Source organism: Mustela lutreola, chromosome 15, assembly GCF_030435805.1.
Source record: "Mustela lutreola isolate mMusLut2 chromosome 15, mMusLut2.pri, whole genome shotgun sequence".
Lineage (NCBI taxonomy): Eukaryota > Metazoa > Chordata > Mammalia > Carnivora > Mustelidae > Mustela > Mustela lutreola.
This window is the reverse complement of record NC_081304.1, coordinates 29,888,219-29,904,334: the sequence shown is the minus strand read 5'-3', so window position 1 is coordinate 29,904,334 and position 16,116 is coordinate 29,888,219. Positions and strand designations below refer to the sequence as shown.

At 48.6% G+C, this 16,116-nt stretch overlaps 1 protein-coding gene across 2 annotated transcripts in view; it reads right to left on the bottom strand.

Annotated features, from left to right (window-relative positions):
* The window catches only part of HLF (HLF transcription factor, PAR bZIP family member), a 52,407-nt gene that overhangs the window by 3,190 nt on the left and 33,101 nt on the right, over positions 1–16,116 (bottom strand). For both annotated transcript variants that reach the window (XM_059148166.1, XM_059148167.1), the window contains exon 3: positions 4,161–4,381. In XM_059148166.1, coding sequence (XP_059004149.1) covers positions 4,161–4,381 — 221 coding nt within the window. The remainder of the gene's footprint in view (positions 1–4,160; positions 4,382–16,116) is intronic.

The window sequence follows — 16,116 nt, the reverse complement described above, 5'->3', positions numbered from 1 at the left end:
AGCTTTCACCTTTTCTATCTTTCCGATGTATGTCTCGGTAATTAGAAACAAATTAAAAAAACAAGAAACCAAAAACGTCCACCTACCACTGATCAGTGTGCTCATATTGGTGGCTAGCATTTAAATAATTCACTCTGATTTCCTGTTTAACTCTTCTCTAGGCCTTACTTTGCCTCGGTACTACTTAAGTGTGCATCGTGTCCCTTCCCGCTCTTCACTGCTCCATCTGCCGAAAGAAAGGAAAACTTTCTGAGGAAGACTAAGAAATGTAAATCCTTTTTTTTTTTTTTTTTTTAAAGATTTTTATTTATTTATTTGACAGACAGAGATCACAAGTAGGCAGAGAGGCAGGCACAGAGAGAGAGGAGGAAGCAGGCCCCCTGCTGAGCAGAGAGCCCCATGTGGGGCTCAATCCCAGGACCCTGAGATCATGACCTGAGCCGAAGGCAGAGGCTTTAACCCACTGAGCCACCCAGGCGCCCTGTAAATCTTCTTTTAGGCCTCACCAGTTCAACTATGGCGCCAGCCGGCGTGTTTTGCAACCCTTTCTCTTCAAGGACTTGCGACAGCAGACCCCTCCATCCTAGCTAGGCCAGTCCTTCCAGTTACGCAGCTACAGGTCACCCAGAATAAGTGGGGGTGAGGACAGTCCTTACCCTCCCCCAGGACTACAAGGGGCAGTTGGCTTTGGGGGAGGTCACATGGGTTGGGACCAAGGCTGCAAGGAAGGGCCAGGGCCAGTGGAGAAACCTCATGCCGGTCCATTACCCCGGGCAAACGTGTGTGCCCCGGCCCGAGACAGGAAGCGTGAGAGAGGGCGCATGCGCAGGCACCTTCCGCCCGCCACTCAGTCCCGTACCGGTATCTTAGTTATAAAGCTCTCCCAGCCTTCTACCTGTTTCATAATAATATGTAACAAACCGAAAAAGTGATCTTCCCAGTAGCTGGCACTAGCATCCTTCTTTTAGAGAAGAAGGTTGTGCTCTGGAGAATAACTGGGTAAATCAGCCCGGGACAGGTGTGCCGCCGCCACTGTCGTCTGTGCTTCCGAAGGCAGGGGACTGAAGGAAGCGGGGAGAGGCCCGGCCAGCTGCATGGGGTGAGTTGGGAGGAGCCGAAAGAGAGTCAAATGCCTCCAGAGAGGTAGGAGGACCTGATGGCAGCTGTTCTATTACTTTGATGTAAGGCCCAATTCCACAAGCCCCCCACCCCACAGTCTGGGTAAATTTACCACAGTCCATGTTCCTTAAGTGTGTGGTTTCCAAGATCATTCAAAAGAGGAGCTTAGAATGTATCAGAACCTGACCTAGGGGGCCAGGAGCCCAGGAGGTAAAGGAGGGCATGAGAACGAGCCCCTGGGAGATGGCAGAGGCAGGGGCAGGACGGAGGGGAGGGAAGGGGGAGACTACCATGGGCTCTGGACTGAAGAGGTGTGCGACTGGGTGTCAACGATCAGGGGAATCAGCAGTGGACCTCAGGATAACGACCAACTTTTCTGTCTCTTGGAGCTCTTCTCCCTTCTAAGATGTTTTTAATTCCCAGCCTCGCCTGTCCACATAAGCAGGGGAGCTAGGAAAGGTGGAGAATGGGGACCATTTCAGGTGGAAGGGGAGCTGGGGGGCGGGGTGGAGCGGAGGACGCAGAAGGCAGGAACGAATGATGGACGGAGGACTGCAATGGGCCAGAAAAGCAGCTAGTCCCCCTTTGTTAGCATGGAATGGGTGGGGGGAGGGGGAAGCAGGCTACCGAATGGGACTGACAAATCCGGCACTACATTCCTGTCCTCTTCTCCTCTATGCCCAGAGCCATCTGGCTACCCTACTGCCACACCCAGCAAGGGCCCGCCCAGTCCTGCCCCATCATCTTCCCGAAGGTCTCGTGTTCCGCACTGCCTCCCTCATGACAAGTCAACGATCCCTTTTTCTTGCCAGACTAGAAGTTCTTTGAGAGTAGGAACAATGGCAGTTCTGGCTCACCTCTCTGTATCTCCAGGGCTTGGAACACACAAGCATTTGAAAAATATTTGTCAAGCAAATGAATGAACAGTTACAAATAGGAAGACGTCAAGATGATGAGACAGATTCCTCAGGTAGGAGTCCCAGGACCCACACTGCTTACTTCTCCCAGGAGATGCGTGCTAACTCAAGTGAATGGTTCCACGGAGGGTTTAGGCAGCTGCGGGGAAGACCATTTACTGGCAGGGCCGTTTCGCTTGACTGGCGTGCTCGTGCCATGCTGGGGGCCACAAATACCTCTCCCACCCACTCCAGCTCAGTCCTCTCTGCCAGAAGAACTGCGTTCGTTACAGCTCTGCTTCTCGTTTCCACGTGAGATCACCATCTCTGGCCCTGAAGCTTCCCTCACAACTGAAGATATCCAAGGACACTTGGCAGGAGAACATTCCTGCCTGCTACCCACCTGCCATGGGAAAAGGTCAGGCCCGGCTGTGACAGGAGTACTATGCATAATTCCAGCACACAGTTTTCCCATGGCCTCTTGGTTGCGAGCGTGACCTGGATTATTCAGTAAGCCTGCTCTTTGCTTTGAACTTGTAAACCTGGAGACCCTGGCAAGTTCTGCCTGCAAGTCAGAGCTACCACTCAGGATCATCCTTCCAAACGCCTCTCTGTTCAAAAGCAGACCCATGCCATATGACTCCCCGGTTAGTTGAAGACAACGAGCTTGAGGACACACGCAGGATCAGATGGCTAAGATGAGGAAAAGCATCCAGTTCAATGGAGAGACTCAGCTGCCAGGACTTGATCGCCTGGCTCTTTCTCCCCTCTTGCAGTCTGACCACCAGTTCCCAGACTCATTTAGATTTCACGGTGTGTCTACTATGAACTTCACTCTTCAGATCCTTAGGGTGACAGCTACTGGTGATAGCCAACATGCTGCAGTGACATTTCTGGAAACTGGCAGACTCAGGGACCAGGCCTTCCACAAACCAGCGGTGTTCACCTCACTTCGCCTCTCTCCCTGCTCCATTTCCTCAACTGCAAAATGGTAATTTTGGTCTAACGAACCTCTGAGGTCCCTTTCAGCCCGACATTCGAGGAGTCTGCCTCACTCAAGATAATCTCGGGTCTGTAGATAACAGCAGTGATTTCAATCTGCTGATTTCCTTTTCCCCTAGTGCTCTTTCTAGATAGCATAAACAGGTCATCTGGTCCAAACTGGTTCTAGGACCACGTCCCAAACTCCCCTGTGCCCAGCCTACAAGTGACTCTCCATCCACACCACAGTTAGTTTTGAGAAATGGGGGATCAGGAGCTAGAAAATGGCTAATTGTGCCTGATTTCAAGGCCTCAAATGCATATAATCTATCTCTATTGTCCATATGATTGGAAGGAACCATAAACACAAAAAGTTCTAAGCCATGGCTAATCCAAAATGGTTCTATTTTGGGATTAGTGGACATGGCATAGTTTTGGAAAGAATCCTCTTCCCAATTATTATTAAATATGTCCGATTAATTTTGTTTCAAGTTGTATCAGACTTTGTAAGGTAAATCTATTTTCCCTTCTAAAGAATGTGTCCTTTCAATATAGTAGCAAACACCTGGAATTAACCTTTTCTTGAGATAGTCAAGCGATCATTATTTAAGACACAGAGTAAACATTACATATAAATATGTAAGCGAACCTACAAGCTTCCTTAAGAAAACCCCACCCAAGTCATCCAAGGGTGGAGGGAGATCCTATCTCTGGTTGTTACTCCCTGGGGTCTATAAGGCAAAGGCAGCAATTGGTTATCAATTTCCCTAGGGAAGGTAACCCTTGAAGGACTTTGTGGTCCAGACGTCCTTTGCAAATAATTTCCTTTCTCTTTCCAACCCTGAAAGATTTTGGTTTGATTTTATGGGGCTTTCACAGGCTTCCCTGCAGATAGTACCAGGTTGGTTTTTTCATGGGTTGTAAATCTTTCCAACACTTTATTGCTTCTCCTTATTTCTGTGCTATATCAAGACATGAAAGGCATATTTCAGAAGACACCCAGGGAGAAAGCAACTTGCCTAGAGTCACATGCCAAGAAATAGGATAAGAAATCACAAGTTCTTTGTTCACTGGCTTATGTGATCTTCCTGGAGGTCATGCTTCTTATCTGCCTCTTGATCCCACCCTCCATGTGCCCGAGGCTGATGACCGGTTCCAATTTACCTTCAGATCGTCGGGGATGAAGACCTTGCGTGCTTTCTTGATCATGGGCTGTGGCTTCAGTTCCTCCTCTGAGAACTTGCGTTTGCGGGGATCGAACATTTCCTGGCCAGGGATGCTGGAGAGGGCAAGGTCTGCCGGGTCTGGCTCATAACCCACCGGGACCTGGATGGTGTCAGGATCGATGGGACTCGGTGTATTGCGGTTTGCTGGCAACAGCTGACCTGGAAGAAGGCAGGAGCTTTCATTCAGAAACACCACGGGAGCCCCATTAGACAACTACTTCATGAAACTCCAGGAAGAGAGGCAAGAGTCTTCGACTTACTAGATGACTAACATTGCTTATTTTATTCATTTTCGTCATGTTACTAAGAACACAGCAGGCTGGATATGACTTGACTCATGTCAGATCAGGCAAAACAAAGACCCACATGCACGTTTGCAAACTAAATTTTAAAAAATTACATGCATTCATTCTTTCCTATAACACATTCATGAAGCACCAACGATGTGCTTCTGATTTTTACCTTTAAGGCATTTTCCAGGTGAGTCAAGGAATCAGACCCATAAGGAGTCTGTGTGAAGGGACACGAGTACAGTGAAGGGGCAGGGGACAGAAGTAAACCCAATCTGCTTCCAGTGCGTGGGGGACAGTACCTAAGACAAAGGAGGTTTGGGACACTTTCTAGAGGTGACAGGTATAGCTAAAACATGAGACAAGTAGTAATTGGCAAAAAAGGTAATCCAGGGACAGAAAGCGGCCGGAGGGCGATCTTTGTAAGGGGCCACCGCAGTGTTGGGTAGCCACAGCACTGGCTCAGAGCGCACGATGAAGTGCCGGAGTGGAGAGAGGCACAACGCAGGACGTGCGGTCAGGAGGGTGCACGGTGGGGATACTGGACCGGGCCCTGAAGGCCACCAAAGGATCCTGAGCTCTGAAAGGACAAGCAGAGCTCAAGTTTGGAAAGAGGGCTCAGGCAGCATGAGGAATGGCCTGAAGGAGGCACAGCTGGAGACGGGAGCTCGGCGTCCAGACTGCTGGGATGACTCCCGCATGCAGCAGCGGGGACAGGAGGAAGAGGACCGGTTCAAGAAGCATTTCACAAATTAGAAAGGACACACCAGGGGAGGACCTGACTTCCACGTGCGGGTTCTGCAGGCCCAACCGCTGAAATGCACAAACGTCGTCCCCCAAATAACGGGATGTGTCCTCCTGGTGAAAGTGAACTTAGTAATAGCCCGCGATGTTGACGTGGACGGTTCTGAGTGTTAATTTCTAATTGCCTCTGAATTTTACAATTGCTCCTTTAACACCCAGAGAATAAACGAGAGGCAACAGCCTGGTGGTGTTTGGCACTCCGCCCCCCCCCTCTCCCGCTAATGGCTGGACAACGGTGTGAAACATCCTTCAGGTTTCATTAAAACCTACCCCAGGTCGAAGCACGAAGCCTCTGGCTCCTGTTCTAGCTGAACTGTAAAACCACGCTCATCTGTTTTCTGGAAAGGCCTGGTGGGGAGCCTGCAGAATGAATGTTCGGGGTGACCTTTGAGGTCCTCACTCTGCTTTGAGCTCTCTTTGTATCCTGCTTGCCAAAGAGGAAGAGCTGGGCCCCCGAGGCATTGGCAGAGGACAGAGATTTCTCATTAGCCAAGCTGCCGCGCAGCAACGGCTTCTAGAGACTGCTGGGTTCAGTATTGGACGGTGTCAAGCTAGATTTGATCTTGTGTCTCTTGACATTGCCTCAGACAATGAGCCATATCTGAGTCAAATGGGGATTTTATTTTCCCTTTAGACATTCTCTTTGAACTTAGTAACAAAGCTTCCCAAAGCTCTGTCGCTCCTGGCACCGCTGCTCCGCCACCTCCCCCACAACCCAGGCACACGCCCAGGCATATGCACCCTCTCCTACACTCTGAAAGTATCTCGTAATTAATATTTCCCAAACCTAATTGCTCTAAGTTCCTTCAGAATTCTGTAATGATGCTGTATGACAGTGTTCTCCTTTATTGCTTTATAAACGTGAAGCTTCACACACACACACACACACACACACACACACATACACACCCCTCCTCTACTGGACAACAGGGCCTTTCATGTTTTATCTACTTTATGCCCACCCCCCCCTTTGCTGTGGTACCTCCTTTAGAGGTCAGCATTTACAAAGAGTTCTCCATTTAACGGGGGCCCTCTGAGACCCTGGGTTCTGACATTCATTTGTGGACATTCTAACAATAACACTGCACATTCAGGCAGAACCTTTCTTGGCATTCTTTCTCTCCAGCCCTTTCTTCCACGGAAGTAGGTCACACCTACCTGCAAAATGCAGAAAACCTAACTGGACCATAGACAAGGGCAGTGGCTTCCCCAGGGTCAGATAGCGAATGGCAACAGACCCAAGCGAACCTGAGAAACACAACCAGGTCCTCTTTCTCCCCAAAGATACCCTCGTGCCATCTTGTTCATCTTGTTTTCTAAGGAGTGGACTCTGCTGGACTCACTTTTCTCCCTTTTATCCGAAAACGTCAACGGTGCCATTGGGTCATGGAAAGGAGGATCTTTTTAGTTCTTTGTCCCACTTTTGTGGATTTTTAAAATTTTAATGGAAGAATTTTCAACCTAAGAATGCATCATCACATAAATTTTGTAAATTACCAAAATGTTCATTGCAAAGTTCCAACAAGTGCAGAAATGGGTCAAGAAGTTCTCCTCTCCTCTGTCCCCAATCCATCTTCCCTCTCTTCCCAGAGGTGACTGCCCTTAACTGCTTGGTGTGAACCTTAGTTTTAACACATAAATGATTGAACCCAAGTAGGATTATACTACCCACATATCTTAAATTACTTTTTCAATACACCATATACAATTTCCCATGTTAGTACAGATAGAACTACTTTGTTCTTTTTAAAGGGTGAATAGTACCGAGGCACCTGGGTGGCCTTTGGCTCAGGTCATGATTTGAGAGTCCTGGAATTGAGCCCCACACTGGGCTTTCCGCTCAGTGGGGAGTCTGCTTCTCCTTCTCCCTCTGTGATCTCTCTTGCTCACTCTCTCAAAAATAAATAAAAAATTTTTTTTGAAAATTTCAAACATATTTATTTGAGAGAGAGAGAGAGCGCACGTGTGCACCATGTGCAAGAGAGTGACCATGAGTTGGGTAAGGGACAGAGGGACAAAGAGACTCTCTGCCAAGCCAGGAGCCACCCAGGTGCCCAATAAATAAAAACCATAAAAAAAAAAAGGGTGAGTAGTATTTACCTACTCATTCCCAACTGATGGATTTTTAGATGAGTATTTTTGTAGAAGAGAGTCCTAGAAGTGGGGCTGCTCATCCAAAAGGTATGTACATTTTATATTTATAACTGTACTGCTAAACTGTCATAGCTACTTACACTTCTTGTACCAACATTTATGAGTGCATTTCTGCACAGTATTAATTTTTAAAATGTTGGTCTGATAGACAAAAATATCACTATAATTTTAATTTGCATTTCCCTTATTACCAGTGAGACTGAACAGCTCAACTATTTTTTATTTTTTAAGATTTTATTTATTTATTTGACAGAGAGAGACACAGCGAGAGAGGGAACACAAGCAGGGGGAGTGGGAGAGGGAGAAGCAGGCTCCCCGCTGAGCAGGGAGCCTGATGTGGGGCTTGATCCCAGAACCCTGGAATCATGACCTGAGCTGAAAGTAGACACTTAACGAAGGAGTCACCCAGGTGCCCCTGAATGTCTCAACTATTTATTATTTATTTCTTTTGCTACGTACCACCTCTTCCTGTCTTTTGCTCCCTTTTAAGTGGATTTTGTTGTATATTCATTTGCAAGAACTCTTAATAGATTGGATATAATCCTTTCGTCTGATTTATCTATAGAAATTATTTTCTCCCATACTATTGTTTGTTTTCTAACTTTGTCGATTTTTCCAGTATTGAAAAGACCTTACATTGTAATGTAGTAATAGCTTGAAATCTTTTCCTTTATGGCTTCTAATTTCTTACCTTCTACCCCTAAATTATATTACATATGCAGACATATGTATACATCTCTATGTGTATATATATGTATTTATATATGTATATTACTCTACACTTTTCTCTAATACAACTATAATGGATTTGTATTTTGAGAGTTGTGAATCACCTAGGATTTAGTTTTGTGTATAAGCAAGGAATTTTACTTAATGTTTTCTAAATATCTTAATATAATGGTATCAGTAAGGCTTGATATTTGACAAGGCAAGTTCTGCACATCTTACTGTTCTTTTTAGAAAGTTTTCTTTGGTATTCTTCCTTTTTGTTTTTTTTAATAAAGTTTCCTTTTTAATTGTTTAATTATTTATTTATTTTTTAAAGATTTTATTTATTTGACAGAGATCACAAGTAGGCAGAGGCAGGCAGAGAGAGGAGGAAGCAGGCTCCCTGCTGAGCAGAGAGCCCGATGCGGGGCTTGATCCCAGGACCCTGGGATCATGACCTGAGCTGAGGGCAGAGGCTTAACCCACTGAGCCACCCAGGCATCCCTCAAAAATTTTCTTTGGTATTCTTATACTCTTCAAGGTGCATCCCAGAGTATAACAATTAAGTTATATTTAAAATTATTATTGAGATTTTTGTTGGGTTTTTCTTTTGAGATTTTTTAAAAAGATTTTAATTTATTTATTTGAGAGAGAGAGATCATAAGCAGGCAGAGAGGCAGGCAGAGAGGAGGAAGCAGGCTCCCCACCGAGCAGAGAGCCCAATGCAGGACTCGATCCCAGGACCCTGAGATCACGACCCGAGCTGAAGGCAGAGGCTCAACCCACTGAGTCACCCAGGTGCCCCTCTTTTGAAATTTTTGAATGAAGACTGCATGAAAGCTATGAGTCAATTTGGGGACAAGTGAGGTTTTCAAAATACTGAGTATACCCATAGTATAACTGTCCATTTTTATTTTTTTGGTCTTTTACTCACATGTAGCAGTTAAGGCTTATAATTTCCTTCACTTTAACTATTTACGTTTATTGCTAGGTATATCTCTTAAATGTTTTATAGTAGTTGTTCCTAGTGTAAAATTTCCAGGATACTTCCTAATTGGTTATTGCTGGCGTCGAGGAAACTGCCGGTTTTATATTTCTTTTTTAAAAGAGTTTATTAATTTATTTGAGGGAGAGAGAGAGAGCACGCACGCACGAGAGAGAGTATAGGAGGGGAGAAGGTCAGAGGGAGAAGCGGACTCCCCACTGAGCTGGGAGCCGGATGCGGGACTCGATCCCAGGACTCCGGGATCATGACCTGAGCCGAAGGCAGTCACCTAACCAACTGAGCCACTCAAGTGTCTGAAACTACTGATTTTAAAATGCTGGGTTTATATACAGCCAGTTTACTCTCTTATTAGTCCTAATTGCTCTAACATTGCCAACTTGGTTTTCTAAGAGAAAACTAACATACTCTTGTCTGCTCCTCTAGGGACAATTGATAATTATTTGATAATTAGCCTTTCCATGTTGGTAATTCCTACTTTTACAGAACCTCACTGCATGAGCTAGGCTCTGCAAGACAAGGAGGAGTAACACAAGTAAAGACTAGAGATTGCTGCTTGTCCCAGCCTTTAATGGAAAAAGTTTTTAATACTTCTAGGAAGTGTTCAAGGATGAAGGTTTGTTTTCTAGCGACCTAACAGGTGCAGTCTGACAAACAAGAACAGTTCCAACGTATTAGTAATACTGAGAGTTGTTTGTTTTTGTTTTTTTAAAATCAAAAATGGTGCATTACATTTCTTCAAATGCCTTTTTAGAATCTGTTGAGATGATCGTGTGGTTTTCTCCTGTATTTGCTAAGTCTGAGCCCGGGGTTTCTCCAAGGCTTGCTTTGAAAGATCCACCCCATGATCTAGACTACAATTTGCAGGCACACTATTTTCTTCTTTTTAAAAATATCTTGATGAAAAAAATCACTTCCAAAAGAGCCAGGGGGGATTTCTGGAGGAAAGGGTGGAACAAAAGAACTTAAATTTGGAAGAAGATTAGAAATTACCTTCAAACCCAGAACAGGCCTCCACTTTTGTCACAGATTAACTGTGACTAAACCTCCAAATAGTGTAACCGGAGATTGGTGATTTCTTATGTGCTTTAACAAGAAGTAAGCACCTTGTGTTCAATTAGCTGATTGGCTAGAAGTCACCAGTGAATGGGGACAGCAGCAATCTGTGTCCTGGGTCCTGATCTCTTTCCAAGTCAATGGTTTGTTTAATTTATGGTGTCATCAAAGTGATAATAAGTCTAGCTGTAGCAGCTAGTTCATCCTCAAGGCTAATTGAGACACCTCCAACATTTTGGTTGTGCTTCTTGTTCAGGCAGTTGAGTAAACCCAACCTTAGATCCCCAGCAGTCATGTCAGGACAGGTAACACTCCAGTGTTTATCACTGGCAAGCATTATTCTCTATAAAGGATGGCCGAGGAAAGAGAAAGTAATCTGGTTTTGGCTGGAGTGTTCTCTGTTAGCAATGATGGGTGAACTTGCTCGTAATTCGAAGACTGTTCCCTGAGCTTGGCCCATGGTCTCTCTTCCCCATAACCAGTTTGTGGTCCATTGGCTTGCCGTCACCTTCTGGACAGTGATGGCCATAAACTGATCTGAAATCGCACCGTTTACCCTCTTCACACCCACTGCTTTCAGAAGAAAACCACCATCAGGGAATCACAGCCTATTTCGCTACAAAACACCCCTGCTTCTGAGAAGCCTTTCCTTTACAGGGAGCCAATTAACTTAGAAGAACGTAGTAACACTAGCGAATCCCAAAAGAGTGTTCACGATATGCACAGGGATTAAATAAAAATCTCACAAGTACCTCCGAAGGATATGGGCTTTGTAGACCCCGAGGCCGATTAGCTTGTCTCTGTTCCAATGGCAGGAACCTCTTCTCTTGTTCATCAAGCAAGTCTGCAAAAGCAGCTCCATCCTAAAGGTCAAAGGCCTCACCCTCCCCTCCACCCCTGTTCTGTTCCGTGTGGCTTTGCAGTTCAAGCAGAGTCAGTTGCCCTGTGCCTTGAATCTGGGCTGGCATTGTGACTTGCACTGGCCAACAGAGTGTGAGAGGCGTGACAGTGTCGACCTGAGCCTGGACCTAAAGAGACTGCATGCTCCGGCTTCTCTCCAGCACCTGGTCACCCCCGACACAGGCTTGGTCCAGCCTACCGGGGAGTGAAGGGGACGTGGGCACATGGCACAGGCCAGTCCAGGTCTGCTCCCTTGAGACATGAGCCCAGCCCTGCTCAGCAGAGCCACCTGACGGACCCATAGAATTTCCAGGTAAGTAAACAAGAAACCTTCATTTGTGCATGTGACTATTTGGCAGATACAATGTTGAGAACAGAGGAGTGACCTGCAAGGCTGAGCTACTGCCAACAGGAAGCTGCTTATATAGTAACACTGAGTCTAGCAGGGTTTTCGACGTCCAGGCTAGCGGTTGAAGCGTGAAGGGAGTTAGACTTGGATTGGAATTCTGATTCTGCCACCAGGATGTTACAAACTCAGGTGCTGGTGAATAAGGGATCAGAAAAAAATACCCCCGCCATTTCCTAATAAGGTCCGTTTTAAGGAACAAGAACTTTTCGTGCTCCCCCTCCCCTTTCTTGTATTTCCCTTTCTGAGTTTCGGTTTCTTCATCTGCAAACGAAGATTACTATGCCAGCCTCATAGGGTTGTGTGAAAAATGAATGAGATAATGTATATATAAATAAAATGCTTCACACAATGCCTAGTACCTGGAAAGTACTCAATAAATGATTTAGATATAAGCACAATTACACATTATACATACTATAATCACAGATACTTTAAAAAGAAAAAAAAAGAAAGACTATGGCCGCTTGCCCAAGCCCACCCAGTCTCCCCCCATGACTGCCACAGCCCCCTAACGGCTCTTCTTCCTCCCATTCGTGTCTCTACAATGCACTCTCCACGCAGCTACCAGAAGGTATTCTAAAAATGCAGACCTATGCAGGGCACTCCCCCATACCAAAACCCTCCAAAGGCTTTCCATCGCCACATATGATAACATTCAAGACTCCCCCTCACTCAATATGCTTAGCCATGCTGGCCTTCTTTCTGCTCCTCACATACCCCAAGCAGGACCCCACCCAGGCCTTTTGTGCTCAGCCTTCTCTCCCCCTAAACCCTTCCTCCCCTGCTCTCTGTCTGCCCAGTCCTTTTGCGTCATTTAGACACCAGCTCGCGGCATCTCCTTGAGCCTGTGACTTGCCCCCGCACTCCGCCTTCCTGACCACCCGTCTGGTCACCTTTACCACAGCCATCTCCACCCCAAATTGTCTTTTGTGTTTGCTTGATGTGTGCCGACCGCCTCCCTCCACCAGCCCGGAAGCTCCATGGGCCAGGGACCCTGTCCCGTTTGCTGCCGCCACCCCGGCTTCTGTATGGCCCTCGGTACACACCACTGAGTAACCAGAAATAAATACCCCCAGATCCTAACAAGGACTATGTCGGGAAACAGGGACTGTTCTCTCTTATTACATTTTGCAAATTGTCTACAATGAGCATCTTTCATTTCCAAGGTCAGAAACCAAAGCATTACTTTTTAAAGAATGGGCGCTGCTTCATTTTGCACATAATCCCTCCAGGAGCCCGTGCGAGATGTGGCTGAGGGAAGCCCGCTCGAGTCCCTAGAAAAGAAGAAGAGGAAGGAGAGGAGGAGACAGAGCAGACCAAAGAGAGACAGGAGAACAGGGCAGAGGACGAACAGAGAGAAGAAGAGGGAGGAATCAAGGAACTAAAGCGGGAATACAGGATGAATGAAAGAAGTGGGAGAAAGGGGCAGGCAGGGAGGGAGGAAACGTGGAAGGACAGACGGGCATAGAAAGGAAGAGAAGGCAGAGAGAAAGATGGGGGAGAGGAAAGGGAAGAGTCAGGGGAAGACTAAAATGGGGAATGTCCTTCTGGATCCCAGCTGCTGGGAATCGGACATGATGTTGACACTATTCAAGTGTCCTGAGCCTTACACGGCAGACACACGGACGTGAGGCACAAAGGAATCTCCCTCTGTGTGTGTCAGAGTCAGACAGGGCTCCCAGCAGGTGCTGCCCATGACCGCTGAACAGGTGCACCAAAAGGCTCACAACAAAGATGGTTTTCATCCAAGGAGCTCTTCGCCCGTGCCTCCCTTCACACAGGACGAGCATCAGCAGAAGTCTGGGTTAGGCTTGATGCTGAAAGCCAACCTGGTCCCTTACGTGGGATCATCAGTGCCCATGTGCCGTCCCCTGGGCTAGCAGGCGGGCACGCCCCACCCACTGGCTGACTGGGTGGGGCCCTTACTCCCCAGCAGGCCCCTCTGACGGGCCGCCTCATTGAATCCTCACCATGGCTGTGTGAAGGTGGAATCATCAGTATCCTCCTTTCCCAGATGTGGAAATAAAGAAGTGGAAACAATTTAAGGCAAGCTCAGATATGCTAAATAATTTGCCAAAGGTTGCCCAACTAGTAGAGGGGGACTCCCCTCCCCATTTTTCTGACTCTGAAACCCAAGTTGTTGTTGTTGGTTTTTTTTTTTTTTTTAAAGATTTGTTTATTTTAAAGAGGACAGAGGAAGAGAAAATCTCAAGCAGACTCCACACTGAGCACAGAGCCTGATGCCGGGCTCAATCTCACCACCCTGAGATCATGACCTGAGCCGAGATCAGGTGTTGGATACTCAACCTACTGAGCCACCTCCGGCACCCCAAGAATGCCCCAGAAGTTGAGGCCAGAGAACCTAGCCCTGTGTCAGTGGAAAGCAAGAGACTCTCATTTCCGGAGTGAGAGTCCTGTGTCGGGACCGGGGCTAGGAGCCTAACATTCCACTGAACCATCAGCCTGCCTCCTGCGGGGGCGGGGGTGGATCGTGTCCTGCATTTTATGGATGAGGAGACCTTTGGTCACCTGCATCAAGTCATGCAGCTAGAAATCTGGGGAGGGCAGTGTCGGGTGGAGCTCAGACTCAAGTCTGCTCAATCCACAGCCCATGCTCTTTCTACTCTGCTTTCCTCCGAGGAGCAGACAAGGGTGGGGAGACCTCCGCAGGTTCCCTTCTCTCTAGCCCAGCATGGGCAAGCAGCAGATGGACTCCCAAAGAGGTGGGAAGAGCCCATGGACAAGGGCCCCCAGGAAGTTATGGGCAGCCAACCACCCATTTCCTCTCCCTCTGTTCCCTCTTCTCCTCCAAGTTCCCTCCTCTCCCCTCCACCACCTCCGTCCCCCTGAATGGCCAGCCTGTGCTGAGGGCACCTCTGCCTCTGACAGCGCCACTGCCGGCCACAGGCTCAGGGCTCCTGTCCACGTGATGTCTTGCTCACTAGCTTCTTTAACGAGCTTTGGGATAGCCAAAGACCATGCCTCCCAAAGAGAAGGACGAGGATCCCTGGAAGAAAGGGTGTGTAACATACTGTTGTGTGGCTAGGACGCTGGCTTCAAAGGTCGCTTCGTGGGGGAGGCGTGTTCTACCTCTATGCCGTTCAATGATCACTATGCCAATGGGGGCTCGGTCTGGGTTTGGGCAAAGAGAGACAGCTGGAACTCCCCAGGCAAAGCCAGCCAGCCAGCGGAACTCTCTTCTGAGATTCAGCTCTGGCCTTCATCCCTCCGCTTTGCCCCATCCTGTGAGACAGCGTGGTTCATCAGAAAGCTTAGACAGACTTGGACGCAACATGGCTTTGCCCCTGCACGGCCACGTGGCCTGAGGCTGTCCCTGCAGCTGGCAGAGTCTTGTTCCCTCCTCTGCCAAGTGGGGCTGGATGAGGTGGGCAGTGGGGCCGGGCCTGGAGTCCACGTGTCCCTCCCGCACGCTCCCCCGCACCTGTTCTCCCGTAGCTGCGGCCCCAGCGTCCGTGTCCCCACCCAGTGACCCCATGTCCAGGACAAGCACTTTGCCCTGGGATTGTGCATCGGGACCTGAAATGGCCCTGACCTGACTGGGCAGCTCCGAACTTGGCAGGAGCTAGGACCGGATTAACCAGGCCTCTCACGCTGAGCTGTTTATCATTGCGCTTCTTGCCAACTGCGTCAGCAAGAATCCTGCCTGCTTGAACCCTCGGAAAGGTGAAGCCAGAGGAGCTCCAACCACAGCCTGCTGCAAGTCAGGCCAACAGGGGGCAGAACTGATGCTCCAGCTAGAGGTCATGACACGCTTGGGCCCACCAGCCTTCCTGCCGTGGCCCCTGAGGCCCCCCACCTTCCATCTCCCCGCCCTGGGGGCCGAGAGCCTCTCCCCATTGCCGCCACAGCACGCCGGGTGCAGGAAAGTAAAATATGGGCCGGAAATGAACTCAGGGCTGAAGACTGGGGCCCAAATGAGGTGTAACTCTGATCGGGCAACCCTGGATCCTAGGGTGGTTATGGAGGGGCGTGAACAGGGAACAAGAGAGGCCCTGCCCTCCTCACACACACTCATACCCCACCCCCACCGCACCCCAAAGCGGTGGCGCTACGGCGGGAAAAGATGGGGCCCCCTTGCCCGTGCAGGGTGCAGGGAATGCAGGGTGGGGTGGAGACCCAAGAGCTAGAAGGTGAAATCCCAGCCACCCGTGGGCTAGCTCCAAGTCTTCAAGTAGTTTTGTACGCCAGCTCTCCCTACTGAAGGTCGGGAGGCCCAATCCCTCCCAAAGCTGCCACAGGGCCGGCGGCGAGTGGCCAAGGATGGCCATCTCAAGCCTCCCTGCCCCTCCACACCCCAGAAGACAAGCGACAGGAGACACGTGGAGAGGACCAAGTGGACACGGACGTGTGGCATCAGACCCCTGCCGTGGGGGGCACCGTAGGGGTGCCCTCCAGACCCACCCCGCTCCACAGACAAGCAGCGGCTCCCGCCCGCACTCACAGCTGCGCCTGGCCCCGGGCCGGCGGCACGCTGCGTCACTGCGGCCTCACTCCACCCTCCTGGCAGCCCTGGGAAGTAGGTAGGACCAATGGACGTCGTTTCCAATGG